Genomic DNA, 27336 nt, shown 5'->3' with positions numbered 1-27336 from the left:
ATTTGTTATTACAATTTATGAGCTAGTAGAGGGACCTAATGGACCTATAGATCATGAGCTCCAATGATTTGTAATTAATTAGTTAAACTCTTTAAACCGAATTAATTACTATTCGTTAACTATCAAGGCACCACTATAGCTCAATAGTTGCACTCTTCTCACTGTAGATGTATTTTTGTTTATGTAAACCATAATCAGTAAGTCGATCCTTCACATATCGTTCGTATTTACAGTTGGGTCAAAATTACAGTTTTACCCTTGTAAATACATCTTGTTCCTTAAGTTCTCACTGACCCTCTAAAGAACAATTGATTCATAATACTACATATGAATCATGCCCCTCTCTATCATGAGAAGATGGCCCCTGATTGTTCAAGACCTGGAATTAGTACTTAAGAGAACAACCTATCTGTTAACCCTAAAACGTGTAAGAGTAGATTTCATCTCGCAGAGCTATGTACCCAACTATTTATCTGATCTTATCCTAAAAATGGATGGCTTATTGAGCAGTGCTATTGGACTACTTTCACTCATGCAGATCAAAGGACAATCCTGAATAAACAAAAGTTCATAGCTACCTCAGGATTAAGATCGAGTTATCCTAGGTTACTTTAGTATGGAATAATCAGTTTTAACAATAAACGGTTGTTATAAAGAAAAATGACTATTTTGTGGTCCAGTCTTTATGCAAACTCATTGAATAAGATGCCTCCACTCACATATCTCTGCATGAATGATCTGTGGATCACATCATTTGTATTACCTATACAAAATGGGTCGCATCCAATAGTGTTACCAGGATGAGATACCCAATTTCATCCATATACTTATAGACCATATAGGCTATATACTATTAACTTGATCCTATTTATGTCACTACATAAAGTTAAAGTATTCATATTATAGCCATGGATATGTTTATTGGATTTTCATAATAGAATGCAATATCAACGACTATATTGAATAAAATACTCAATAATAGAATGTTTAACACAAAATTTATGAACTGCAAATTCTAGGACATTCCCAACAAATTCTAGGATCTGTTAGCATGTTGGCACAAGATCAATATGGAAATTATGTTGTTCAGGTTCATGCTTCTAGACAAACTCTTTCAAAAGCAATGATAATTCACTCTATGTTCTCTTTACTTTTTATTTATATGGATAATGTGCAAGTTAAAACTCTTTGATTTCATCTTTTGGAGTGCTAGCTCGAGGTACAAAAAGACTAAGATATTCTGAATGTTTTAGTTTGTATGATCTTATTGGTATCTGGAGATTTTTTTATTTTCCCTTTCATAATTAATTATTTTGTCTAATTCTCCTCCTTAACAACATGTATTGGAGCATGGAAAACCTCATGAGTGTTCTACAATTATCAAGGAATTGGCTGGTAGAATAGTTCAAACGAGTCAGCAGAAGTTTGTCTCAAACATAGTCAAGAAATGCATGTGTGCTGCAATTATTAAGTTTTTGAGTGGATAATGATTTAATATTATATTAGAGTAGGATATTTTGTGCTCAAGTGTTCAAAAACCTTAATATCATTTAATTCTCACTTAATATTGATTTTCTATTATATAAATTGATATGATTTTTTTGTTTGTTCTAGGCAAGCCTTTTCAATTGAGTACGTTTGTTCTAGGCAAGTCTTTTCAATTGAGTATGTTTGATATGCTTTGTTATTGAAAATGTTTTGAATACTTCTTCAAATAGAAAAATATAAATTAGATTAGTTACTATATATATATATATATATATATATATATATATATATATATATTATTTCAATGACAAAACGATGATAGACATTTAACATCGACAATTACTAACAAAAAGTAGGTGAAAAACTGACATTAAAGATAATGTTCAATGTCGATTGAAAACTAACATTGAAGATAATTAACATTAAGATCTTGGTCATCTATAATGTCGATTAAATCGACATTAAAGACAACAAACATTAAAGACCTTTTATAATATGATCTTCAATGTCGGTTTTCAACCAACATTAAAGCCCAATTTAGTAAATGTTTGAAAGTTTACATGTGAAGTAGAACACGTTAAGAATATATTAAAAGATTAATAATTTACGCGAATATGCTAAGTTGAAATTTTAAAGTTAGCCCTTTGAAGCTAAATGATTATTTGATTTCTGATAAACATAAACAGCTTAGTATATTTTCCCCTTCGTAGAATATATTCCACTATACTTTATACATATATACATGAACTAAAAAAGAAACAAAAGGCAATTTTAATTCATTCTAAGTAATTGCCTCTCCATTACTATTATATTTCAATCTTCCAACAAAGATCTTCAGCAAGACTTTTGCTCTGAAAATATCCCAAAAGCATCTATTCCCAAAGAGATGATTAAAAAAAATCTAAAGCATAAAACGAATAAAAACCCACATTACGTGTGTATACAAAAAAGGGAGCAAGATTAAAACCTTTGTTACAAAATTAAAAATAAAATAAAAAATAAAAAAAAAATTTAAAGCACTTAATATGGATATTAATTAGATACCTAGGAATTGAATATTGGTATGATTAGAAAATTTTATGGTGCTATTCAAGAGAAATAGAGAGAGACAGAGAGATAGATGGAGGTGGTATTGTTCAGAGTTTCAGCCACACTACAATGATATTGAAATAAGCTTAAATACTATACAACTAAAAGAAGCCCAATACGATACACCTATAATATAGTAGATATTTATTCTCTTCAATATATTTTATTTTATTTCACGATTTCCACACTATTCAAGAAATTTTCTTTAGCCAGAGAAGGGAATATGATTAATCTTATTTGTATGTCTCATATACCATAGCTACTTGTTACCAAATCGGTAAATCAAAGAATAAAAAAAAAAAAAACGTAAAAGAATCAACACATAGATATACGTGGTTCACTAATGGTGTGTTAGCTACGTCCATAGGACATAGAGAGAACAGTATTATTAGAGAGAGTTGACTGTTTGAAGCGTCAATAAACAAATTTAAGACATTTTAACACTACTTATTACATCTTTTTATTCTTTAGGAACAATAAAGGGGTGAGAGTGGGAGATCAGTAGGGTTTTGTCAACAAGTATTCCATGCTTTCCTAGCTACATATACATAAAGTATGAGGAATAATGTTAATTATTGGGTGACCTAGGGCCTAGGGCACCCATGGGAAAAGAGTGAATGTCACATTATTAAAATGAAAACAAAGTATAACTCATAACAACAAATTTTAGGCAAAATGAGGCTCAACTAATTAAAAATAGATTAGGTAATTAGATTGGGTAGCACTTTTAAGATACTAATTATTTATTAGTGATAGATTCAATTGTTAATAGACTCTATTATTAATAAATCTCTACTAGTGATATAGTCTATTATTAATAAACTTTGAAGTAATATCTAAATTGTGTTATATTTGTAAATTCTTTTGGATTATATTATATCTACAAATACTTTAGACCTTACTACTATAAAAAATTCATATGAAATTTATAGAGGGTTTGCCCAACAATCATTTTTTTTTTTTTAAAATCAAATTCTATTTTTTGTGTTATCGAATTTGAATTTCATGACTGTACCCATTTTCCCATCCACCGCTTGACATCATTAATTCCCATATAAGCAAAGAAAAAGTATGATACCAAGTTGAGGGAATGGATATTGGCTAACACTAGGACTACGGGCTCCCATTCTAATAGTACGAGACATGAGAATATAGCCATCATCTACCATTTTTTAAAATATTTTTTTTTCCAAAAAGGAAAAAAAGCCCAAAATTACTTTACTCGAGAAAAATGTAAAAAAATCAAGATCAAAAAGAACATCTTAAGACTGTACTCATCTTCTATGCAACTTAGATAACATTTAATAAAAAACTATCAGAGGGTAATTTTTTTAAAAAAAGAATTTATTTTATTTTATTTTATTTTTATCGTGTAAAAATAATGGGAGGTTGCACCTAATCATTATTGTTATTTGATAATAATAATTGAATGAGTATTGAAACATAGACTAACTTAGTCCATATTGCCACTAGTTGAAGATATTTTCCTAAGAGAGAAGCACATGTCAAATGTGAACTCCCAAAGCTTTGTCAAGACATATATGCATGCAAATAATATAGCATGCAAAATTAGATTCTAATTCTCCACATACATATATTTGGTGCATTATTGAGGTTTTATGGCATCTTCTTATCCTCATTACGTCTCCAAAATTTCCCCCCATTCCATTATTATTAGTATTATTAATATTCCCTCTTATAAATCAATATCCTCTTCCTTGACAAAACATACAAAATCTTCCTCTTGATGCCATCACAAAACAACCCAAGTTCCCCCAACTTTCTTATGCCCTTTAAATCTCCTCCTCATTCCAAGACCAATAATCGCTCCAAAATTGAAAACTAGTTTGATTTTATTTGAGAATGAATGGCAAAAGGGGTAGTGTCGTTATAGACATCGGGTCTAAATCCGAACCTCCGGAGGCCGGGATGAAATCCGGTGGGAAATCGGGAAACTCGAGCCCTTCAATAGGGATTAGGAGTGTTTGGGAGTTTTGCAAGGAAGATAGAAACAGAGTGTTATTCTCATTAAAAGTTGGGTTGGCTGTGGTTTTGGTGTCTTTGCTCATACTTTTTCAAGCACCTTACGATGTGTTTGGAAGTAATATCATTTGGGCCATCATCACTGTGGCCATAATGTTCGAATATACAGTTGGTTTGTTCTTTTTTTAAAATTTTTTGAAGATTGTAATGTTAAATTAATTTATGATGTAATAATATATATATATATATATACACTTTTTTTTGGTCAAAGGTGCAACTTTCAACCGTGGATTCAATAGAGCAGTTGGAAGTTTGGTTGCAGGAATGTTGGCTATTGGTGTTGCTCAACTTGCTTTTTACACAGGACCTGTTGGAGAACCTATTGTCATTGGCATCAGCATTTTCTTAGTTGGTAATTTTATAACAAAAACCATTTGAAATCACGTTTTACTAAACATTTCCTCCCACTTTTTACAATGATTTGCATATTTCTTAAGTACTATGATTGAATTTTTAGCTATGATGATGATAGTGTATTAATTTTGAACACACAGGAAGTATAACAACATTGATGAAGCAATGGCCAAGGCTAGGTGCATACGAGTATGGATTCAGAGTGATACTTTTTACTTACTGTTTAATAGTTGTTTCTGGGTATCGAATGGGAAACCCACTTAGAATCGCCATGGAACGTCTCTACTCCATCGCCATTGGAGCATTTGTTGCAGTTTTAGTAAATGTTGTTGTTTTTCCTATCTGGGCTGGTCACCAACTCCACAACCATCTTGTCTCTGCCTTCAACTCCGTCGCAGATTCACTTCAAGGTCTCTGTGCATGCCTCACCTTTTATTACAATTTTGTTTTTTTTTTTTTTTTCAGAATTTTGCATGGCTTTAAAAAATATTATTAAATAATTTTGATATGAAATGGAGCCTAAATAATATTTTAATTATTTTCAACTTAAATATGAGGAAGTAAAACATATATTTAACTTAAAAAATCATTTTTTTTCTCGCTTTAAGTTTTAAAATATATATTGTGATCCCTAAAATTTGAAAATAGAACGTTACTCAACTGAAATCTACCCACTCCAAACTCTTCTCACTCAATTTAAATATATATAGTTTTAATGCATGTCTACATCAACACATTAATATATACACATACTTGAAGTTGGCTCTTTTAGCAAATAAAAGTTAAAATTAGATAATTATTCTCTTTTAATTCAAATACTAAATAGACATTCTAAAAGTTTATGATAAAATGGAAAATCCCAAGAAGTTGTTCTTTGTATTACAAAAAATGGCAGAATGTGTGAAGAAGTATTTAGAAGATCAGGGGGAATGGCAAAACTTTGAAGAGCTGCCATTGAAGGCTCTTATGGATGAGTTTCCAAATGAACCTGCCTACAAGAAATGCAAAGCTACATTAAACTCCTCTTCAAAGTTTGAAACTTTGGTATATATATATACCTCATTCGTCTCTATGTTTTGAGTATAGGTTCTATTTAGTTCATAAATTTCAAATTGATATTACATTTTTATTTTTCTCTTGAGTTTAATTTTCATCGGTTTTTAGATTTCAAGATATTATATTTCTACGCATAGAATTTTTCGATCTAATAGTCACTTTTAGTCTTTAATGTTAACTTCTAATTAAATTACTTTTAGTTGTGACAAAAAAATGATTAGTGAAGATCCATTTTTAAAAAATTAACAAAATGACCAAAGTGAGTTACTAAGACCAAAAATCTTGTGTGTTTGGTTACATTCTCAAAAGTGATTTTAATGGCAAGTTGTTAGATTGTCAAGAAGTTATTTTGAGTTCTAATCATCCATCCACCTTTTGAATAATCAATTTTAAAGCAACTCTTTAAAAGATGGTTCAAACCCCATAAATTATTTATTTAGAAGATTGTTTTTATTTGTTTACCAAACACTCGAGATATATTAATAAAAATATTTTTGAAACTCTAAAATCACTTAAAAAGTTAAAACATTTTTTTGATTTGGTCACTTAAAAGTTTGTTTTGATTATTAGTTTGACCTAATAATGACAGGCGACATCGGCAAAATGGGAGCCGCCGCATGGCAGATTCAAGCAGTTCTTTTATCCATGGGCGGAGTACGTTAAAGTTGGAGCAGTTTTGAGGTATTGTGCTTATGAAGTTATGGCTCTTCATGGTGTCCTTCACTCTCAAATCCAGGTTTCTTTCTCTTTCATTCATTTCTTCTTCTGTCTTGAGGCTCTGTTTGATAACACATTATGCCAAAAAATGGATAATAAATATAAAAATTTATGTGTAAAAGTAGTGCTTAAAAACTGGTTCTAGAAAGCATATTTTATTCTATAAAACTGTTCAATAATAGTGTGTATATATATATATAGGTGGAGATTTTTATGCATGTGATTGAAAATGATGGGATTGAGTGGGGTGGAGAGGGAACTATTCTCTTATACAAAATGATGGATGGAAATGGATTCCAATCCAACAATATTATTCTCTGAAAATTTTTTAAATGACTTTTAATGTATCTTCATACCTCCAATTATGCATCTATCGGATAATACTTGAATTTTCAATTGTATACGTAAGAATTGACCATATCATCATTTTTTAAAATTTCACAAGTTCTTAATTATTAAAAACTTCCAAGATTTTATGTAAAATTGAAATTTTAAAGTTCTATGAGATACTTTTTAAAATTGAGATATGTACTGTACTAGTAGACTATAACTTATAATTTATCCTACATTAATTAATTGTATTTAACAAGTATGTGTCAAATATTGGACATAGTATATATTTTCTTGGGTTGAACATGAATATGTTACCCAACTAAAGTGTTCAGACTTTAGAGATGGATCTAGTTTGGTAATCAAAACTAAAAAGGAGAGACAAAAAGAAAGAGGGAACTCTGCTCGAGCAAATATGATATCATTTTTGCTATCTACTTGTTTTGTTTTCGATCAATATTAGGAGAGGTAAGACATCGTTCAAACAAGTTAAACTAGATTTAGAAAAAATAAACAACTCTTTATTTAAGAAAACAGTCTTAATTCTTTCAAACGTGACAATATTATCTTTCATATTTCATAAATGTTTCAAAACTATCTTAAAAATAAAAATCCTTTATAATCTCAATCTGAAATCAAGGATAACCTTGAATGATGTGGCAACTTGAACAAACTTAGAATGGTGATGATGCATACACCTACACTTACCATCTTTGTCCCGGAAAAAATAAAACAAAAACAAGAGTAATAAAAATAGTTCAACATATGAGATGGAAAGCCTCCACAGCTGACCTCTTGGTTGAGAGCAATACTATAATAACAAAAAAAAATGTCAAATCAGCTAAAGAATATAATTCTCAAGATAAAAAAAAAAATCTGTTTGGAAACTCTCCGCTGTCTTATATATGCTGAAATAGTCTCATCTCATTAAACTATTGTAGGCTCCATATAACCTTAGAATCACATTCAAATCAGAGATCCAAGATGCAGCAAACCAAGCAGCAGAGCTGATGAGAAGTTTAGGCGAGGACATCAACAACATGAAACAATCCCTCAAAATCTCTCACCTAAAGAATGTTCACAGTGCAGCTGAGAAGCTCCAACGCGCCATTGACACTCACTCTTATCTCCTCACTCCCACTAGTGATGCCGTAGGCCTCTCCACCGCCTCATCGAGCAGCCTCAATGATCTTCCAAGCATATCAGCTGAGCTCGACAGCAATGGCTCAGAGAGGAGTTTAAACAAGCAGAATACTTGTAATACTGATTTAGTGAGGAAGCAGCAGTCGAGAAGGCAGCATTCGTGGCCATTGAGGGAAACGGATGTGTTTGATGACGGCAAGTGTGTCACTGTTGAGTTTTTGCCAAGGATGAGGAAGCTGGAGAGTACTGCAGCCATGTCAGTGGCTAACTTTACTTCCTTGCTCATTGAGTTTGTGGCTAGGCTTGACTATTTGGTTGAAACAGTGGATGAACTTTCTAGGATGGCTAAGTTCAGGGAAGTTCGTTAACAGTGACATTGATATGTGGGGATAAAGTAGAAGTTCATATTTGAAATGAGATCAAATGATTGAATATGTAATTGTTGCAAGAGAAGGTATATTTTTTAGCTTGAAAAGATACAAGAAACATGTATCAGAAGCCATATAGTTTCCATCAATGGCAACTTTCTTCCTTCCCTCTGCCTTTACACCCCTTAAGCAAATTAGTCCCTCCTAAATAGTAAATTATATGCTTCCTTAGACACGTATAAATATCCGGATCCAAAAAAGGATGTATGGAAAATTTAAATGGTTTATAGGATTCTGAATTTCCCTACCACCAAATGCAAGAAAGAATAATGTGCAAAAGTAGAAAAGTCAAGCAAAGCGAAGCAAAGAGAAATTCCAACGATTTTTGCACACTTTGACCTTGACTGTTCTCATTGGAGAATCATTAGATCCTACCATATATGATTGTCAAGGTAACTCAGAATATTAAATCTAAGATAGATATCACCATAAGTTAAGTTAAACCATCTCCTTTAAGCCGTTTATAATTTACATGACCCTTGACTGGTAGGTAACTTATGACCAGTCATCTAATATATGTCTATATCCATCGAAATTAAAAAGAAACATTTGTAGCAATTTAATAGTGTAAAAACTAAATCTTACCTATACAGCATACACCATCACTTTTGGTAAGAATTAGAACTATCACAAAATCTTAGTGATGCGAAAGAAAGAATTTACAAGTTAAGCATAAATAAACCATTTAAAAGGAAAATAACTTTCTATTGAATTAATGAAAAAAGATTAATGCTCAAAGATACCAACTCCTAAAAGATTAAAACAAAACGAAAGGTAATTACAAATCAAAAGAAAGACCAGAACTGAATACAATGGAAATATAAAAGGTAGAGAGGAACCATCAGAACAGTGAGATAGAGAGAACACCAAAGAGATACTGGGACATGAGCTGATTCAAAACACTCCGACCATGAACAATCTTTATCCATAAAAATAAGCCAATTGAATTAGACCACACTAAAGAGTAAAAAGACCACCTTTTAAATCTAGTCGCTAAGTTTTATGATATAAATAATTAAAAGAAACTACCCATCACTTGGACAAGAGGGGCCAATCTAGAGACTGCATGCATCTTTATTCAAATATTTTCATCCATCAGCCATACCGATTAACAGTGCAGTGGCTTAATGGTCATATCTAGTTAATTCAAAATTTTGATCCCAGCCAAAGGTCAACGGCCCTGATGAGAAGAGAGGATTAGAGAGGATTAGAGAGGGTATGAAAGCAGAAATAAGAAGATAACCAGAATAAAAAGGGCTTTTATCCATAACCAGAATGACGACATTAACAAACCTACAGGTTGTTGACCTGTATTGATAGCCTGTTCAACATACATTATCTAAGAATATATACAAAGAAAGAACAAACCAACAACCCAATACTTAGAATTTGCCCCCTCAATATAGAGCACTCTTAAGGAGTCTTTCCATTTGGACCAATAAATAACAAGCTTTATAATTGATAGATACTAAACAAAGAGAAAGAGACCAACATTACCGACCGACACCGGTTGGACCATAAAAAGAAGGCTGAGATTGCTTCACACCCAACTCCGAGGCATGATGTGAGGTTCCATTGGCTGATCAGGACCAGAAACTGCATTTCTACTGCTTGAGCCCAGTCCTGAGCTGCAAGCAAGCATTGCCAACAAACTTCCGCCATGCACTCTACCTTCGGGAATGAGAACTGATGTCACTGATTTTTCTGCTTCACTGCCTGCAAAGTGCTCAAGATTTGGACCAGCTTTGCCTCCTACCTTGATAAGATCTTCATTCATGTAATCTTCCCCGACAACTCCTTTCATCTTCTCTGTCTTGCTCAGATTAGGGTCCTGAATATTAGGTCCAAGTGAGACACCCCCATGAACCCTCTTATCTTGCACAAGGCCACTATGAAGTGCACAGAGACCCATCTTCCCTCTGGCGAATGAATTGCATGGGCAACAGGGTTGAGTGCCATACTCAGACCCAGGATGACCCCAAGAACATCTCTTTCCTCCACCATGTGCCTTGCAGAAATCTGTGCTTCCTTGTGCACTCTTGCCACACCCTTCAAACTTGCATCTCTTTCCCCCACCATGACGCACGCAATAGTCAGTCCTTCCCCTAGCGCTTTTTGTGCACTCAGGAACAGCACATCTCTTGCCCCCACCATGTGCGACACAGAAGTTGGTACCCCCATGGACACTCTTTGTACAAATACCACCTCCTTGGAATCCGCACCTTTTTCCACCGCCATGGCCCTTGCAAAATGGGGTGCTCCCTTCAGCACCTTTGGTACAACCAGGAGCCGTACATCTTTTTCCCCCACCATGAGCCTTGCAGTACATGGTGCTCCCTTGTGCCCCTTTAGTGCACCCAGGTGTTTGGCATCGCCTACCACCACCATGAGAGATGCAAAGACCGGAGAGGCCTTCTGCACTCTTGGTGCAGTTCTCCTTTTGACATCTCTTGCCACCACCATGACGAATGCATAATCCTGATTTCCCTCTTGCTGCTCGAGTGCATCCTTCACGGTTGCATCTTCGACCTCCACCATGGGCAATACAATAGTCTGTGCGTCCTTCTGCACTCTTGGTACAACCCAAGTGTTGACATCGTCGTCCACCTCCATGGGCCTTGCAGTATACAGTGCGACCCTCAGCTCCTTTGTGGCATCCAGGTTTTTGACACCTCCGACCACCACCATGTGATATGCAACGGCCAGAAGCACCTCTGGCTCCCTTGCCACATCCCTCAACTTGGCATACCTTGGAATTATTACCACGATTATATCGTGCTTGCTGCTGTTGTGTTATCCCGGAAGTACAGGTGACTGAGCTTTTTGGCATGGTTAAAACGCTCGAGGAAAGGTCTGGAACATTGGCAGGTGGAATCACAATCTCAGTAACTGGGGGGAAAATGTAGCCAGCCTGGGGATTCAAAGAGGTAGGCATGACTGGCTGGGCAATTCCTGACTTCCAACAACAAGATGTTTCTCCATCATCTATGTTCAAGGTTTCAACAAATGCCAATGGCTTCTCCATTGACAACTGAAGTGAGGGAAAACCCTGATAAATTGAAGTGACATCAGATTCAGATGGCCCAGTTGAGAGACTTAACTCCAAATCAACCTTCGGTTTAACTTTCTGTACTTTAAGTGACTTACTGGCAGGTTCTTTAGGGCTAGCTGCCTTATCACTACCAAGATTGAGAGAAAAATCCAGATCAAGTGCCATTGAAGATTCCTCATCAGTTTCTTTAGCAGAAGACACTCTGGTGCATGCAGTTGCTGAACTCCCCTTGCTGTCAGAAGAACTTGAGGAATGAACAAACCCAAGAGACAATGAAGACCCAACTGACTGACCACCCATGGATTTCTCAACCAAACTCCACTTCCGTTTTATTCCCTTTAATATGGACCCACAGGGAACTGAAGATCCAGTGGAATCAAGTCGAAGAATGGTATCTGCACTGTCTTCAGCTCCACCGTTTCCATCTTGGTAAGACTTTCCCAAAATCTTTAATACATTCAACGAATAATTGGCAGCAAAATTCAAGTTCTGGAAGCTTGAGCCCATTAAATTACAGTTAAAATATTGTTACCAAGACCAAATTATAATCGAAATAGACCAGCCTGCCTGACTTCCGGGATTTAAAAATGAAAAGCTATGGAACTAGTTTTATTTTATTTTTTATTATGTTAAGAAAAAAAGAAGAAGCTAATGAACTAGGATTAATAGTTTCAGAAAAAGACCCCACCCCCACTAACAAATCCAGAAGTGTCACACCGGTCCATCTTTTAGGATTCAACAAGACCTTTAGCGTATCAGTTGCACCAAATATCGATGAATCCAAGGAAACTTGAAACTTCTAAAGAGGCATATTGGTTAACAATCAACCTGTACACCAATAATTCAACTCATTAAAATTTATACTTAAAGTAGTAAAAAAGAAGCATATTACTAAAATAACAGATTCCTCTCAAAACCTAGCCCCTGATCTATCTTTTTATCATATCCCGCAATTCGAAAGGGAAACAAAAAGGACACAAAAACAGAATAATTTCAAAGACTAGAGAAACATTAAGGGATAGACAACCATCAATTTGTGGAGTCTTTGGTAATGTACGGATCCTTACCAAATCTAACAAAACTTAATTTGTCCCGTTTTAAAATCATTGCATGCCCACTTCTATTTGGAGGGTATCAAAAACCTAATCTCCGCACTAAATAAATAGTTCTCAAGAACATGAATAATGCTTCAAATAGTTTCTGGACCCCAGAACAGGCTCTAATTACAGATAAACAAGAAACGGCTATATTGATGATTTCATAATTCAATTGTTCAGATAAATAGGAAAGAAAAAATAAGGGAAATAACGGTACACTGATTGTAATGGACAAAAGTATAATGAGGTGAGATTTTCAGTCAATATAGATAACAAAAGTTCTCATATGGGTGTACATCTTTCGGTATATAAACCCCCCACCAACTCCCCCAACACACACACACGAAATAGAATAAAATAACTATGCCAATGTGTTCTAAACGAGAAAATAAAATAAACATGAAGGAAGACGGTAAACTGCTGTCATACATCAATCTACCAACATTAACTAAAGAGGAAATAGCATGCAGAGGGGTAAGCATGAATGTAATGGTTAAAATAGAAATCAAAAGAGCAAAATTGCATACTGATAGATGCAGAGCAAGCACACAGTAGGAATCTGTAATTAGTAAGTAGACAAAGAGCGCTCCTCTTTCCACACAAATGATACAAAATTTTGAGGAAAACCGAGTTACAAAGAGTGGAGATTTCAACTTCTTTTCTGAATGAAGAAGAACACTAAATCAGTCTAGTAACCTTAATTGAGAAAGCAACAGAGAATTCCTTGCTCGAGCAAGGGAATAACATAAACTAAAAGAAAAATGTATCTAGCAGCTCACTCTTTCTTGAATCCTTCTGGAACAGTAAGGATCAACTACAAGATGAAAAAATAATTATACAAGTGGTGTTACAGAAGGGGGGAAGCTGCAAATTTTGCATTCAATTGGTTATATGCAAATTTTGCTACGAAATCAAGCTGCTTACAGTAAACAGACGAGAATAACACAAAAATATGTAGAAGGATCCCAGAAAGTACCTTAGAAATACAAGAAAAATAATGAAATAAACAACCAACCAACCTCCCATAATTAATATGCCACTATTTGATTGCTGTAATAGTGCAGATGTATGACACATGAAAATCTCATTAAGATGCAAACCACAAACAGAGCATCTTAATGCTTAATTTCGAACTTGAATACCTTTTTTTTTTCTCGGGGAAAGGGGATGAATTTCGACTGAATTGTCTTCCAAATTTCTAACAGACCAAATTAAATAAAACCCCACTTGTTCCTTTAGGCTTTAATCCATAAAACAAAAACTTGCTCGACGATATTTCAAGAGTAAGACCAAAAGAGTAGATTCGTCAACATTTCAAATACAAGCTAGCTGAATCACGGATAGAAAAAGAAAGCACTCCACGATTAATTGAAGTACATCTCGAGCTTCACAACACATAATTCACAAATCGTCGGTATAACTCGACGAAAACCAAATCCTATGCATGTCAAATTCAAAACCACAAGCTGAAATGACCACAGAGAGGGGAAAAAACAAAATAAAACAAACCTGCAAATCAAAATTCAAACCACTTTCACTTGCAGGGTCCACGAATCCGGAAAATTAAAAAAAAAAAAAACAAAAACAAAAACAAAAACAGAAGAGAACTTCTTCATATGCGAAAACCCCATCGCCTCCCATGCTTCAAGCAACACAAAAACAGGGGAAAAAACAAAAGAAGCCCAAAAGCAAAAAACGAATCAAGACCCAGCAGAATTCAGGGGAAAGAAAGAGAGAGAGAGAGAGAGGAGATAGATAGAAGCTGAAAGAAAGTAAGAAAACAAAGAAGAAACCAATGAAATAATTTTGAAGAAGATAAACAGAGTAAGGAGAAGATGAAAGTAGTAGAAGAAAAGAACCTGAGAGTTGGATCGAAATTCATGCGGCGATTTGGGGAAGAGAAGGCGGAAAATTTAATGGAGAGGGAGGCGCCGGCGGAGAAGGATGGAAGAGAGGGATTAAGAGGCAAAGGGTTAAGATTGAGAAAGAGACATACAAATGCACACACAGATAGAGAGATGCTCAAAACGAGTGGATGTAACGCGCATTTAGAGGTGAAGAGGCTGCACGTTTAACCCCCTAAACCCGGTTCGGTTTTCTATGAACCGGTAAAGGTTCGTTTGTCGTTACCCACGCGCCTAATTTCTTTTGCCTTTTTTTTTTTTTTTTTTTTTCTAAAGATTGTTTTCTCTCGCAATTCTATATGATTTGGTAATAATTATGTGGATTTCAATCATTTTATATTTGTAAAAAAAGATTATTGTTATTGGTAATTGTAGATCAAATTGTTAAATTTTTGCCAAAAGGAGCATACGAATATACTAGTAATCAAAGTCAGTGGTTCAAAATTTTGAATCTCACTATTCTCTTTTGTACTAAAAAAAAGTAGAAGAAATTAAGATACATTGAGGTCAAAACAAAATGGACTTTGAAGAGTGGAAGTAACTATGTCACAAAAAGAAGATTAGGCATTAGTCCAATTTTCACCTTGAAACGAGGAACCAGTTCGTCTAATGAAAGGCATGTCTTGCTCTCCCCTGACCTAAAATATCCATGATGAGCTAGGTTAAGTTTATTGATTGATTAACCTAGCTCATAAAGAAATTGGGAATATATTGTTGAGGCAAGTAAAAGTGAGATGTGTTTTTTACCTATCCAAATTTAGTCATTTGTAAAAATATACTAATTAGAGTTTTATTATTCTCCAGAAGGTTCTATAAGTCCACACTTAGTTGTGACTTGTGATAAGAACAATATTAGGTCCAGTTAGATGACTCTTCAATTTTCAATTTTTGTTTTTGTTTTTATTGTCTATTGGTAGGAAATTTTTCAAAAATTCAAGTCGGGTTTTGAATAATAATAAAAATAATATTTTAATTGATTTTGTTTAGGCCATTCGATAACCATTTCGGTTTTTTATTTTTAGTTTTTCAAAATTAAACATATTTTTTGCATCTGTCTTGAATACAACAATTTAATTCTTAATCAAATTCTACAAACAAAAAAATAATTTTCGAAATTTAACTTAATTTTTTAAAATATTGCAAAGAGTTGACAACAAAGCATGAAATTTAAAGGTAAGATGAGTATTCCTCGACTTAATTTTTAAAATACAAAAAAGTAAATAATAAATAAAATGATTATCAAACAGACCATAAGCTAATGAAATTTTTTTTTTACAATATTATTTAAAAAATTATAAGAAAACTAGTATAAGTTAAAAATATTTAAAGAAAAATCGAATAATTATCAAATTAGAACCTACAATTTTTTCCTTAAATTTGATTACTAGAAGTTGAATTTAATTGAACAAGTCCATAAATTTGAAAATGTAATTACCTATAGATTATCGGTGAATATATATGGTTTTTGGTGTTTTTTTCTTTTTTTTTTAATTCATGAGTATGTTCATGTCAAGCTTTGTCTATCTTGTCCAATAACGATTTCTTTTATGATTTTTTTAAGAGAGGTTATATAATTTAAAGTTAAGTTTAAGAACAATTAATCTAAATATGTTTTAATAGATAATACATTAATTGCATCTCAAATCTCTTATCTGTGTAATTATTGAACTAAAAAGATATCGTAATAATTTAATGATAGATAGAGGTAATATTTATTATAAGCCGCAACCATCATTAACCCTAAAATTGCAAACATTTACTATAAATTAGAATATATTGACATTTTAATTTTTAACCCTAAATTTAATTTAATGGCAGTGATTTCATAAATTTGAGAGTAGTTGCATGAAATTGAAATTTAAAGATAAATATTATATTTGTTTTTTAGTATCGACTTAAAAATAGTGTAAGATAAGGATTTTTCAAGTCGTCATTCAATAACTAATAATTAAGGTAAGCCTCTCTATATATAACAATTCTATAATTCAAGTAATGTTATTGTCTTCCTTTTTTTTCCTCTCTTAATTTTAAGTTGTGAAGATAATATAAAATATTCCATCATTATAAAAACGATAAAAATATAAAACAATGAAATTTAATTATTTTGAAGAGTCGTGTTGGGTGAAATTTAAATTCTTTTCTATATCTTGGGATCAATTAGAGCAACATGTAATTAAAATAATACATATATTAAAAGAATTAACGGGTTGTATTAATATGTTGTGGCAATAAGACATTTCAGCTCATATTATTATAGTAATGCTCTTCCTAAAAAATTATAATAAATGATTTTTAGAAAAATAAAAAATAATAATAATAATTGAAATGAAAATTGTGGCAGATTGGAGATCACGATGAAAAATATTAAAATAATACGTCGGAAGCATAAAGATAAACATCCTTTATTTACCTTTTTTTTTAGTACCATAATTCACTATTTAATAATTATATAATTCAAACGAAATGAATTTCTGATAACAAAAAAAAAAAAGGAATGAATTTGGGCGCTTCTGCCGTCGCAATACATTCACTCGATGGTGGATGGACTTCATTTTACCGCAATTTTATAAATAAAAATCTATTAAATTATTTCTACAAAAAAAAAAATCAAATTTTTAAGAAGTGTATTTTTTAATTTTTTTTAAAATTGTTTCTAACTGGTCTAAGCAGTTTAAAATTGTAAAATAGGCTCAAGTTAAAACCCCATTTTGTAGTAATTTTATTTTCAAATTTTGTTTTTAAAATTTAAATTTATTTTCTCTTCCGTTCTATAATATAATTTTCATATTTCTCAAATTAAACATTTATGTTTTTCGTCCAAGTCTGAAAACAATATCAAAACTTTTAAAATATTTTTTTAATTTTCAAAATTTTGGTTGATGTTTATAAACAAATTGAATAACCAAACAAAGAAAATTATAGATAGAATAAGTATTTATATTTATAATTTTCAAAACACGAGAATAAAAAATTTTATAGATCTCTAAGATCCCATTTGATAACTTTTTTTTCTTGAAAATTAAGCTTATATTATCCACATTTCTTTACATGACTTTTACTTTTCTTAAGTGCTATTATTGAATTTTTAACCAAATTCCAAAAACACAAACAATTTTTTGAAAGCTACTTTTTAAAATTCTCAAAGTTTGGCTTAGTTTTTTTAAACTATTGGTGAAAAGTAGATAACATAGGAATAAATTTGGAGGTAGAAGTAGTATTCGTATGCTTAATTTTAAAAAACAAAATTATTACTAAATGGGGCCTAAATTTTCAATTTTATAACTAATAGATGTATGAATTGATAACGGACCTTTTATTTTTATTTTTTTTTACAATATGTGGATTAGTGGAATCAAACTTTTATCTTCAAGATCGATAGTACAAGCACTATGTTAGTTGAGTTATGCTCATTTTGGCATTGAACTTTCGATAGTGTGTTCTAATATTCTTAAACTAAAAAAAGTATCCAGTAAATCAATGAACTTTCAATTACATGTTTAATTCGTTCATAATTTTGTTTTATATATATGCCAAATAGGTTAATTACTTATTAGTATAGTTTAAAATTTCCATCAAAATCTCGAAATTTCAATCAAAATTTTAATTGGGAGAAATTTCGTTTTTCCCCTATTTCAACGAAATTTCAAGATTTCTCAAAATTGCAAGAATATTTCGAGAATATTCTGATTTCCTCCATTTCGACGAATTTTCGAGATTTTGAGAAAATTTCGATTTTCTCTTTTAAAATTAACTATGTTAGATGAATTCAAAAATTTCAATTTTATAGTCCTGATACACACAATTCTATAATTTCACACGTTAATGTCATTTTCGACAAACGATTAAAGCCTTTTTTTATGTGTTACTTTCTTCTAATTTCCAACTTTTCTCAATTTTAGCTTTATTTTTTATCCAAAACTTCCATTTCTAAAGAAACTGAATTTGAAAAATTCAAAAAAAAAAAAACAATATATATTTATTTTTAACCTTATTCAAACCTTCTTCATTAAAATTTCACATCATTTTATCTCAAAATTGAATTGATATGAATTTTTTTCCTTAACCATCTAAAACTTTTATAATTTTCTCATTGTTTCACCTCAAAATGTTGTTAAACTTTATATTATTTTGTAATTATTTTCTATTTTTTTTAATCTATACACTCGCATCAATATTTACACAGACAATTACAATAAACATTTGTCTTAATTTATAGAAATTGTGATTAAGAATGGCCTATTATAGTCTAATTGAGTCACAATTAAAGCTTTATTAACTAATTATAACAATTTTGATCAATTTTCATAATTTTTTCCAAAATTTTCATCAACATCGATATTTTCATTGTTATTTTCATAAAATTGGGATCTCGATATTTTCGACACCGATATTTTGAAACTTTGTTTATCAGAAATAAAATTCAAAATTAAGAGATCAATCCGACATTACTAAGATACAGAATCAAATAAATTTTTAACCTCAAAATAAAATAAAATTATATGGATATATAAATAAAAGAGGTGAGACCGGGAAACCGCTAAAACGGTAAAGGAGAGAAGTGGGTTAGGTGAAGGGGGTGGCGTGGCGATCCGAAATCGGGAAAACATAAGAAAGAAGTTGTGACACGTCAGCTTAATACTTTTTTTTATGAGTCGGCAACGCCTCGTCACCGTTTCTTTTGTCTATTGTGGGCCCCACTTCACCGCTCTTATTGACTTCCACGTTTCTCTTCACTCTCCCCCCGATTCGCGGTTTTTTTTTTTTTAATTATTATTCTTTTTTATTTTTTCTTGCCGCGGTTTTTCTGATTTCTAACGACAATCCTCTTCCACGCGCCTTTCTCTCTCGCGTGTTCTTCAAACTCCATTCCCCCTTTTCTCTTATGTCTTTTCTTCTTTTTTTTTTTTTTTTTGTAATGATAAGATTTTATTTTTGTTTGAATTCTCGAAGCGGCGTCGTTTTTTGACGTCTTTTTTGAATTGAAAAAGAAAAAAAACGTTCCAAAAAGAACGAGAAGCAAATTAAGGGTTTAAATTTCGTTTGGCCCCCTAAAGCTTTTGGAATTATTCTATTTTTAATTTATTTTCTTCTTTTCTTTTAATTCTAATTAAAAATTTCTTTCGATTCCCACCACTAATTATGTTACGCATGCGAATATTAACTTATTAACATCAAAATTGCATTGATAAAGTAAGATTAATTAACTTAGTTATAATTCATATATATAATTCTTTTTTTTAAGTCAAATGCTCGATCTCTCGTCTCTATAATTTTTGTACTAAAGTAAATATAAAAATCTCACCAACTTGACCTTAACTCAATATATTAAAATTAAATCACCTTAATGCGTGTTATGCATGTGAAATTTATAGTTTTATTTTACTACATAAAAAAAAAACTAAAAATATCTTCATTAAAGAAATACTATTACATTATTTGACTTATATATTTGTAACTATTTGAAATGGAAGACAAAATAGAAATTTATGAAATTTTAAAGGATAAAAGACATGATTGCTCGTTTAAATATATCTTTATCATTAGATTGTGATGTTTCATATATATGGTCTAAACCACATCCATTCATAAGGGATACGCAACTTCAACGTATAGTCACTTTGATCCGAATAGTTGTAATAGGGCAAAATATGTAATTATCTGTTCAAACATATCTCCTGTTTTAGATCATGATATTTCATATATATGATATAGATCACATATCCATATACAAAAAGAGATGTCATCTTATCGTGAAACTACTTCAACTCGAATAGTTATGTATAGAACTTGACTATGATATGTTCAAACTTATCATCATCGTTAAACCGTGATGTATATATATAAAGATTTTCCCATCATAACAACTTTTATAATAATAAGTTAAGGAGAACTACATAGTTTTGCTATTGCAATTTTGAATAGATAAATATTAGGTAACAAGTAAGTCGGATTTTTTTTTTTTTTTGAAGTTTGAAATTAAAGTTACTAACACAAGTTCTTTTTGACATTCACTCTTGTAGAACTATTTTAAAAATTCAATAATTTTACAAATTAATAAAAAGGTTATTCTTAACTTGTTCTTCTATTTTTAAAATTTGAGAATTCAATTTTTTTAAAAGAAAAATGTGAAAATCATATTAAAAAATATTAGGAACATACAAAATTTTCAAAAATTAAAAATAAAATTATTACTAAATGGAATTTGGAATAAATATTTTATAATTTATCAATCAAAATAACCACTTTAATACAAAAAGTAAATAATCTTAAAATAAAATTTACTTAGATCTTATCTCAATCTTAACTTGTATGAATAGAATTAAGTCTTTGCTTTCTCTTAGAAAAGCATAAATCCGAATTTCTATTTTCACATGTGATGTAATATTCTAAAAAAAAAGGATCAATTTATTTATTATTATTTTAAAAAAAAACTATTTTATTTTGAAAAGAAAAAGGTTTGATAAAGTTTGATATTTTTTTTTTTGGAATGAGCGACGTTTACCAAGAAATTAAAGAGTGGCAGTGAGAAGGCCAGGCCATAGCAGATCTTGAGCACAATTTTTTCACAGGATATTTTTTAAAGTAAAAAATTCTCCCTATATAATTATGAAAATAATAATATTAATAATAATTATAGACAAAAAGTCAAAAGAATTTATTCTTCTTTTCCTTCTCCCCCCACTTGATTTTGGCACGTCACTTTTCTGAACCACTGGATTACTGCCACGTAAACATTCATTTTCGCCGCCTCTATCTTTTAACACTTATCTTCTTTTTTAATTATTACTTTTCTACTTTTTTTTCCCTTATAAATTCTACCTTTTTATCATTTAACCTAAAATATAGTTTGAATAAAGGCATACTTATGGCAGATATCCATTAAAGATATTTCATGAAAATGTTAAATTATAGACAAAGAAATAATTGTTTATGTAATGCATTTTCAGATCAAGAATCTCGAGTTCATAAACACGTGAGGGATATAAGAGAGAAAGAAAATGAGAGGTATTGGATCAAAAGGCCTAATTTTCCTATCTCGGCCTTGAGTGGTCGAGATCGAGGCAAGTTGGACCAGCCTACCTTTGCCTGAAGAAGAGGTCTCAATCCTTTTGGTTGGCTCAAATCGACTTTTCTAAATCTTTTTTAGGTTTGGAATCCAAATCCACCACACTATAAATAGAGGGTCATAAGCACACTCGAAGGTAAGTTCTTCTCCCACATCTCTAGCTTGTTTGATCATTTGCTAAATATTGACTCAGACATCGGAGATTCTGTATCAGGCACCACCCGATGTTCTCATTTCTTGTCTTACAAGTCATATTCCTTCCTCTCTCCCCCCTAAAAAAAAGGTTCAGCCCTTCCATTTATTCAATAATTTTTTTGTTCGAATTTTATCATCAATAATGTATGTTGACAAAATATAAATATATAAATATCAAAACAATATAAGATAGTTCAATGACTAAAATAATATTCTTTTTAAAAAGAATGAATTTTATGACTTCTTATGATGGTAAATAACATTTATATGATTTTTTCAAATCAATATTACAAGTTAAATAAATGGGTGAGATTAACCAGTGTGTTATATGTGTATGTATGTATATGTACATATAAATTCAATAATGTTGTTAGCTGTAATTCAACTATTTTAGGCATGAATTAATCTCGACTAGAATGTTTGAGATTTGAATCTTCCTACTCCCATATTGAACTTTAGAAACTGATAGGTGAAGACAAATTTAATATCATGTCATCAAGTATGAAGAAGATCCAAGAAGTGGAAATGAATATTAATTGGGGAGGATGCAACGGTTTGAATACATTTTAAATCACCAATTGACCTAGAAGTTTAAGATGATAAAGGCATATCACTTAACACTCCTCCTCACTTGTAGGTTTAAAATATGAAGAAGACCAATAAGTGGAAATAAATATTAATTTGAGAAAAAACAACATTGCATCTTAATTCACCAATTGACCCAAAAAATTAAATTGATAGATGAAGGTAAGTTTAATCATATCATCTAACAATAGTACTCTCGTGTTATAATCTAGATTATAATTTGAGTTATTAAGTTCACTACTAATTTGTTTTTAATTAACAATTAATGACGTTGGACAAATCACATGATAAGATCATAGAATATATTCATTAGATTGATTTGAGAAAATATTTGTTGGTCCAATATTGAAGTTGAAAAAAAGAAGAGGCGAAAATCTTCTTTTAAGAGTTTGGAAAATCTAAAGGTGAAGGGAGGAACCTTGTAATTTTTTATTTTTTATTTTTTTTAGAAAAATAACTTTTTAGTCCATTAAATATTAAGTTTAGTTTTTATTTGATAAGTAATTTTTAAAAGATTACATATTTATCTTTCAATTTGGAGTTTAATCTTGATTTAGTTCCTATATTTTAATGTTGTACAATTTTACCCTCAAGTTTTAAAAAATGTTCACTTTAGTATTAAATTTTTTAAATTAATTTTAATAGTATTGAAAATTTAGTCAAACTAAATTCAATTTTTTTAAATTAGTAAACAAACATTAATACCAAAGACTAAAAGTGAATATTAATAATTAAAGAATCAAGATTAAATGTGTAAATATTGAAACGTTGGGAATCAACTGATACGAGACTCAAAATTCAAGAGTAAAAGTGCTACATTTTGAAATATAAATATCAAATGAAACTAGATCTAAAACTTTAGAAGAAAGGTTTGTTTTTTGTTTTTTTATTATTTTATATTTTAGTCGAGTGATGTTTTTTTATTGGATATATATATTATTAATGTTATCATTAAGTTACAATTAATTAGAGGGATGCGTCAGAGGAATATGCGTACAAAATATTCTGAGGCGCACGTGCCATGTCACATGCCAATGGCACGATAATCAATCTCAAGTCCCTACGTCATCATTTTCCGTTGCTCCACATTTCTTAGATATTTCTTTTGCACTTTTTAGTTACGTTTCTATCTTTTTCTCCATTTTTATTTTTATTACTATTTTGTATATTTATTCATTTTTGTCTACTTGAACTATAAAATTTAAAAAATAACACTTTTAATGGTTGAAGTTTAAAAAACAATTTTAAATAATCTTGAGTTACGATGAAGAATGACTACATACCTGAGGTGAACATAATATTTTTCAAACCTCAAACACTAATAACGTTTCTTACATATTTGTGTATATTTGAGATTGATTTTGAAATTATCAAAATTACTTTCTATATTTCTAAAATTATTCTAAAATATGCTTTTAATCACTCAAAATTAATTTAATATTACATGTTATCCTTTCAAAAGCAATTTCTATATCGTCAAAATTAGTTTCAAAAGATCAAAAATATATTTTATAGTGATTTTAACCTTTTTAAAATCACTTCCAAACATGATCGATCATAGACTAAATAGATCCTGATCTCAAATTTTGTATACAAAAGTGTATTTTATTAATACTTTTTGTTCACTTCTTTAGGTTTATGCTCCACCTATTAATCTTTAAAATGTAAAATATCTATAAAGTCACTAATTTCAATAATATCAAAATTTGCATAAGTTTTAAGTTTAATAGGAAAAAAAATAACCATTAAACCACCTTGTTAAAAGTTAAAACAAATAAAATTTAACAAAAATCAAGGTATATTATTTTTCTTTGAAATCTTATAGAATTTGTACCATATTATGTTTTATAGTTCCGTAAGAATATTATGTTTTATAGTTCATGAAAATATGATAAATCATTTTTTAAATCTCAATCACTAAACATGTCAAATTTGAAATTTTACCGATCAAATAATCACTGATCTCAAATTTAAAAAACCAAAAGTGTATTTTATATTTAGATTATTTGTTAAATTTTACTTTAATTAATCAATTAATTTTAACCAAAAAAAAATAATGTAGAATATCTGTAAAACCACTAATTTTAATAACATCAAGATTTGCGCAAGTGAAGTTTTATTAATAAAAAATATTAACCATGGCATAACTTTGTTAAAACTCGCAAAATTTAATAAAATATTAGCTCTAATATCGTTTTCTCCGTAAAGAAAAAAAAAACTTTTTTTCCCCCAAGTTTTGGATATAATTTCTATTTAGTATCTAAGTTTCAAAATATTATGCATTTAGACCCCATTTGATAATCATTTTATTTTATGTTTTTGTTTTTAAAAATTAAGTCTATGGACACTACTTTTACTTCCAAATTTCTTCTTTTGTTGTTCACTTTTCACCAACGATTTAAAAAACCAAGTCAAATTTTGAGAACTAAAAAAAGTGGCTTTCGAAAAGTTATTTTTATTTTTAGAATTTGGCTAAGAATTCAACCACTGTAAAAGATACAAATTATGACCAGAAATGTGGATGAAATATGGTTAATTTTCAAAAACAAAAACAAAAAACTAAATATTGGTTACCAAACGGGTATTAGTTATTAAGTTTTGAGTTTGGCCTGAATTTAGTCTCTAAGTTTTAAAATATTACTAGTTTACCCTTGACATTTGAGTTTTGCTTCAATTTAATCCCGTATTTCAAGATTTACACTTTTAAACTTGATTATTTACTAAATACTCATTTTTTGTCTTTAGTATTAATTATGTCAATAAATTAAAAATCATTAAAAAAAATTATAATTTATTTATTTTCACTTTTAAAATTAAATTTGATAATTATTTTCAATTAATCAATAGAAATTGACATTACTGATTGAAAATGAGTATTTTAATAAAATTTGAAGGTTAAAAATATAAAATCTTGAAAACTAGAAATCAAATTGCAACAAAACTCAAATCTCAGAAGTAAAATTATAACATTTTGAAACGAAGGGACTAAGTTAAAACAAAACTCAAAACTCAAGAACAAAATATGTAACATTTGAAAAACTAAGGACCAAATAGAAACTACACCCAAAACCTAGGGACCAAAAAGATATTTTTCCCGTTTAGAAATTATCTCGTGAAATTTATATCATACTCATATTTTATAATTCATTGAAAGTTGATATTGACTTTTTTTTTTTCATGAATTCTCAACTCAAAACTTGTTTTGAGTGAAAAATTGTAACAAGTTTTTAGAGACAATAACCAAATATATAACAACATTTTTAAAAAATGGTAAATATAGTGATTATCGGCGATAGAGCGATAGAAGTCTATCGCCCGTAGACTCTTACCAGCAGTGTGATCTATCACTGATAGACTCCTACTAGCGATATGGTCTATCATTAATAGACTATCTAATTTTTGTTATATTTGTAATTTTTTTACATTATGTTATATCTACTAATAATTTGGACCTGATTACTATATTTACAACTTTCTCTTAAGTTTAAGGTTAAAATTATATTAACAATTATCTAAATTTAGGGTACAATTTGATTGATAGTTTAGGATAAAATTGATACAATTTAACACGTATAGGAGTAACTATTATTATTACTATTATTATTAAGAACTAAAAAACTAAAAGTAAAAGTGTGAAGATGAAAATATTATATTAAAAAGTTATATAGACCATAGTATTTGAGCCTTAATTCTTTTATTTTTTATTTTTTATTTTTTTTATTTTTATTTTTGTCGGCCAATGGCGTAGGGAGAAGTGGAGAGCAACCCTAGTTGGTTTGCAAAAGCTCTCTTCGATAGTACAATTGATAAAAAGTAAACACATAAGAAATCTACGTGTCGTTACTATGTTGACATTCCCACCCAAAAAACACCCTATGCTCATGTCTTTTTTTTTTTTTTTTCCCAATAATTTAGAAATCAAATTTCTGATATCACAAAATCGATAGTACAAAATTTCTGTCAGTTGAGTTGTATTCATTTTCGTGTTCATATCTACTTTTAATGTTTGTGTTTGAAGAATTATGACCAATTCTGTCAACCGTTTTATTTGACTAATGATAATGATTTGAATTATGTTTGTCATGAGTAGTATCCAAATCCTTAAGTGCCCTCATGTAATCCCTTCGATACTAAGTGGATCACACATGTGACTAACTCCTAGGTTGTCAAAAAGGATAGAGCCAAGGAGGTAACCTACAACGTTTGGTCTTAACCGAGTTGGGTATCAGTCCCTCTTCTCATAAATCTTGTTGTTATACCAAGTGCACAATGACAATAGAAAAGTGAAGAAAAATTTAAATAAGGATTTGCGTCTTATTAAAAACGAACATAATACTACTCATAGTTCAATTCAACATGATCTAAGTATAACCAATATTTGGAGTGGGTTAACACAATGTACTAAATAAATGTACTGCTTAACTACACAATAAGCACTTCAACACCATTAATGTGAATATGTGACCAACTTCTTGCATTGACCTATTTAATCCACATTGATGTTATTGATAGTTCACATACATTATCTTTATTTTCTTCATTGATTATCTTTATTTTCTTCATTGACTAAACATTTTTGGCTTTATTGTATCCTAAAAGAATATTCCCATAGTAATAGATTTCGTTAAATTAGATCTATTACAAAATGTTCCTCAATTGTTTTTGTCACGTGACATTGATTAAACAAAAAATTTATGTGATTGTTTTTTCCTTCCGTTTTTAGTTCAACAATGTATGACAAACACTGGATAACTTAAAATTCTTTGATGTAATTAAACTTTATTAGAGA

General features: G+C 30.4%; 2 protein-coding genes across 2 annotated transcripts; one reads left to right on the top strand and one right to left on the bottom strand.

Moving 5' to 3' along the window:
* The first annotated feature begins 4198 nt into the window (after positions 1–4198).
* LOC120068385 (aluminum-activated malate transporter 9-like) lies at positions 4199–8755 on the top strand. Its single transcript, XM_039020135.2, has 6 exons — positions 4199–4732; positions 4832–4972; positions 5115–5384; positions 5870–6018; positions 6620–6766; positions 8019–8755. Exons 1-6 carry the CDS (start codon positions 4441–4443, stop codon positions 8586–8588), a joined length of 1569 nt encoding a protein of 522 aa, XP_038876063.1. The 5' UTR covers positions 4199–4440; the 3' UTR covers positions 8589–8755.
* Positions 8756–9887: 1132 nt separating this feature from the next.
* Positions 9888–14842, bottom strand: LOC120068383 (WRKY transcription factor). Its single transcript, XM_039020134.2, has 2 exons — positions 14657–14842; positions 9888–12528 (listed from the first exon to the last, which is right to left on the bottom strand). Exon 2 carries the CDS (start codon positions 12205–12207, stop codon positions 10189–10191), a length of 2019 nt encoding a protein of 672 aa, XP_038876062.1. The 5' UTR covers positions 12208–12528; positions 14657–14842; the 3' UTR covers positions 9888–10188.
* Between the last annotated feature and the right edge of the window lie 12494 nt (positions 14843–27336).

This window comes from Benincasa hispida, chromosome 12 (genome assembly GCF_027475165.1).
Source record: "Benincasa hispida cultivar pf3 chromosome 12, pf3_genome.v1.1, whole genome shotgun sequence".
Lineage (NCBI taxonomy): Eukaryota > Viridiplantae > Streptophyta > Magnoliopsida > Cucurbitales > Cucurbitaceae > Benincasa > Benincasa hispida.
Note: the sequence above shows the minus strand (reverse complement) of the source record. Positions and strands in the feature narration are given on the sequence as shown.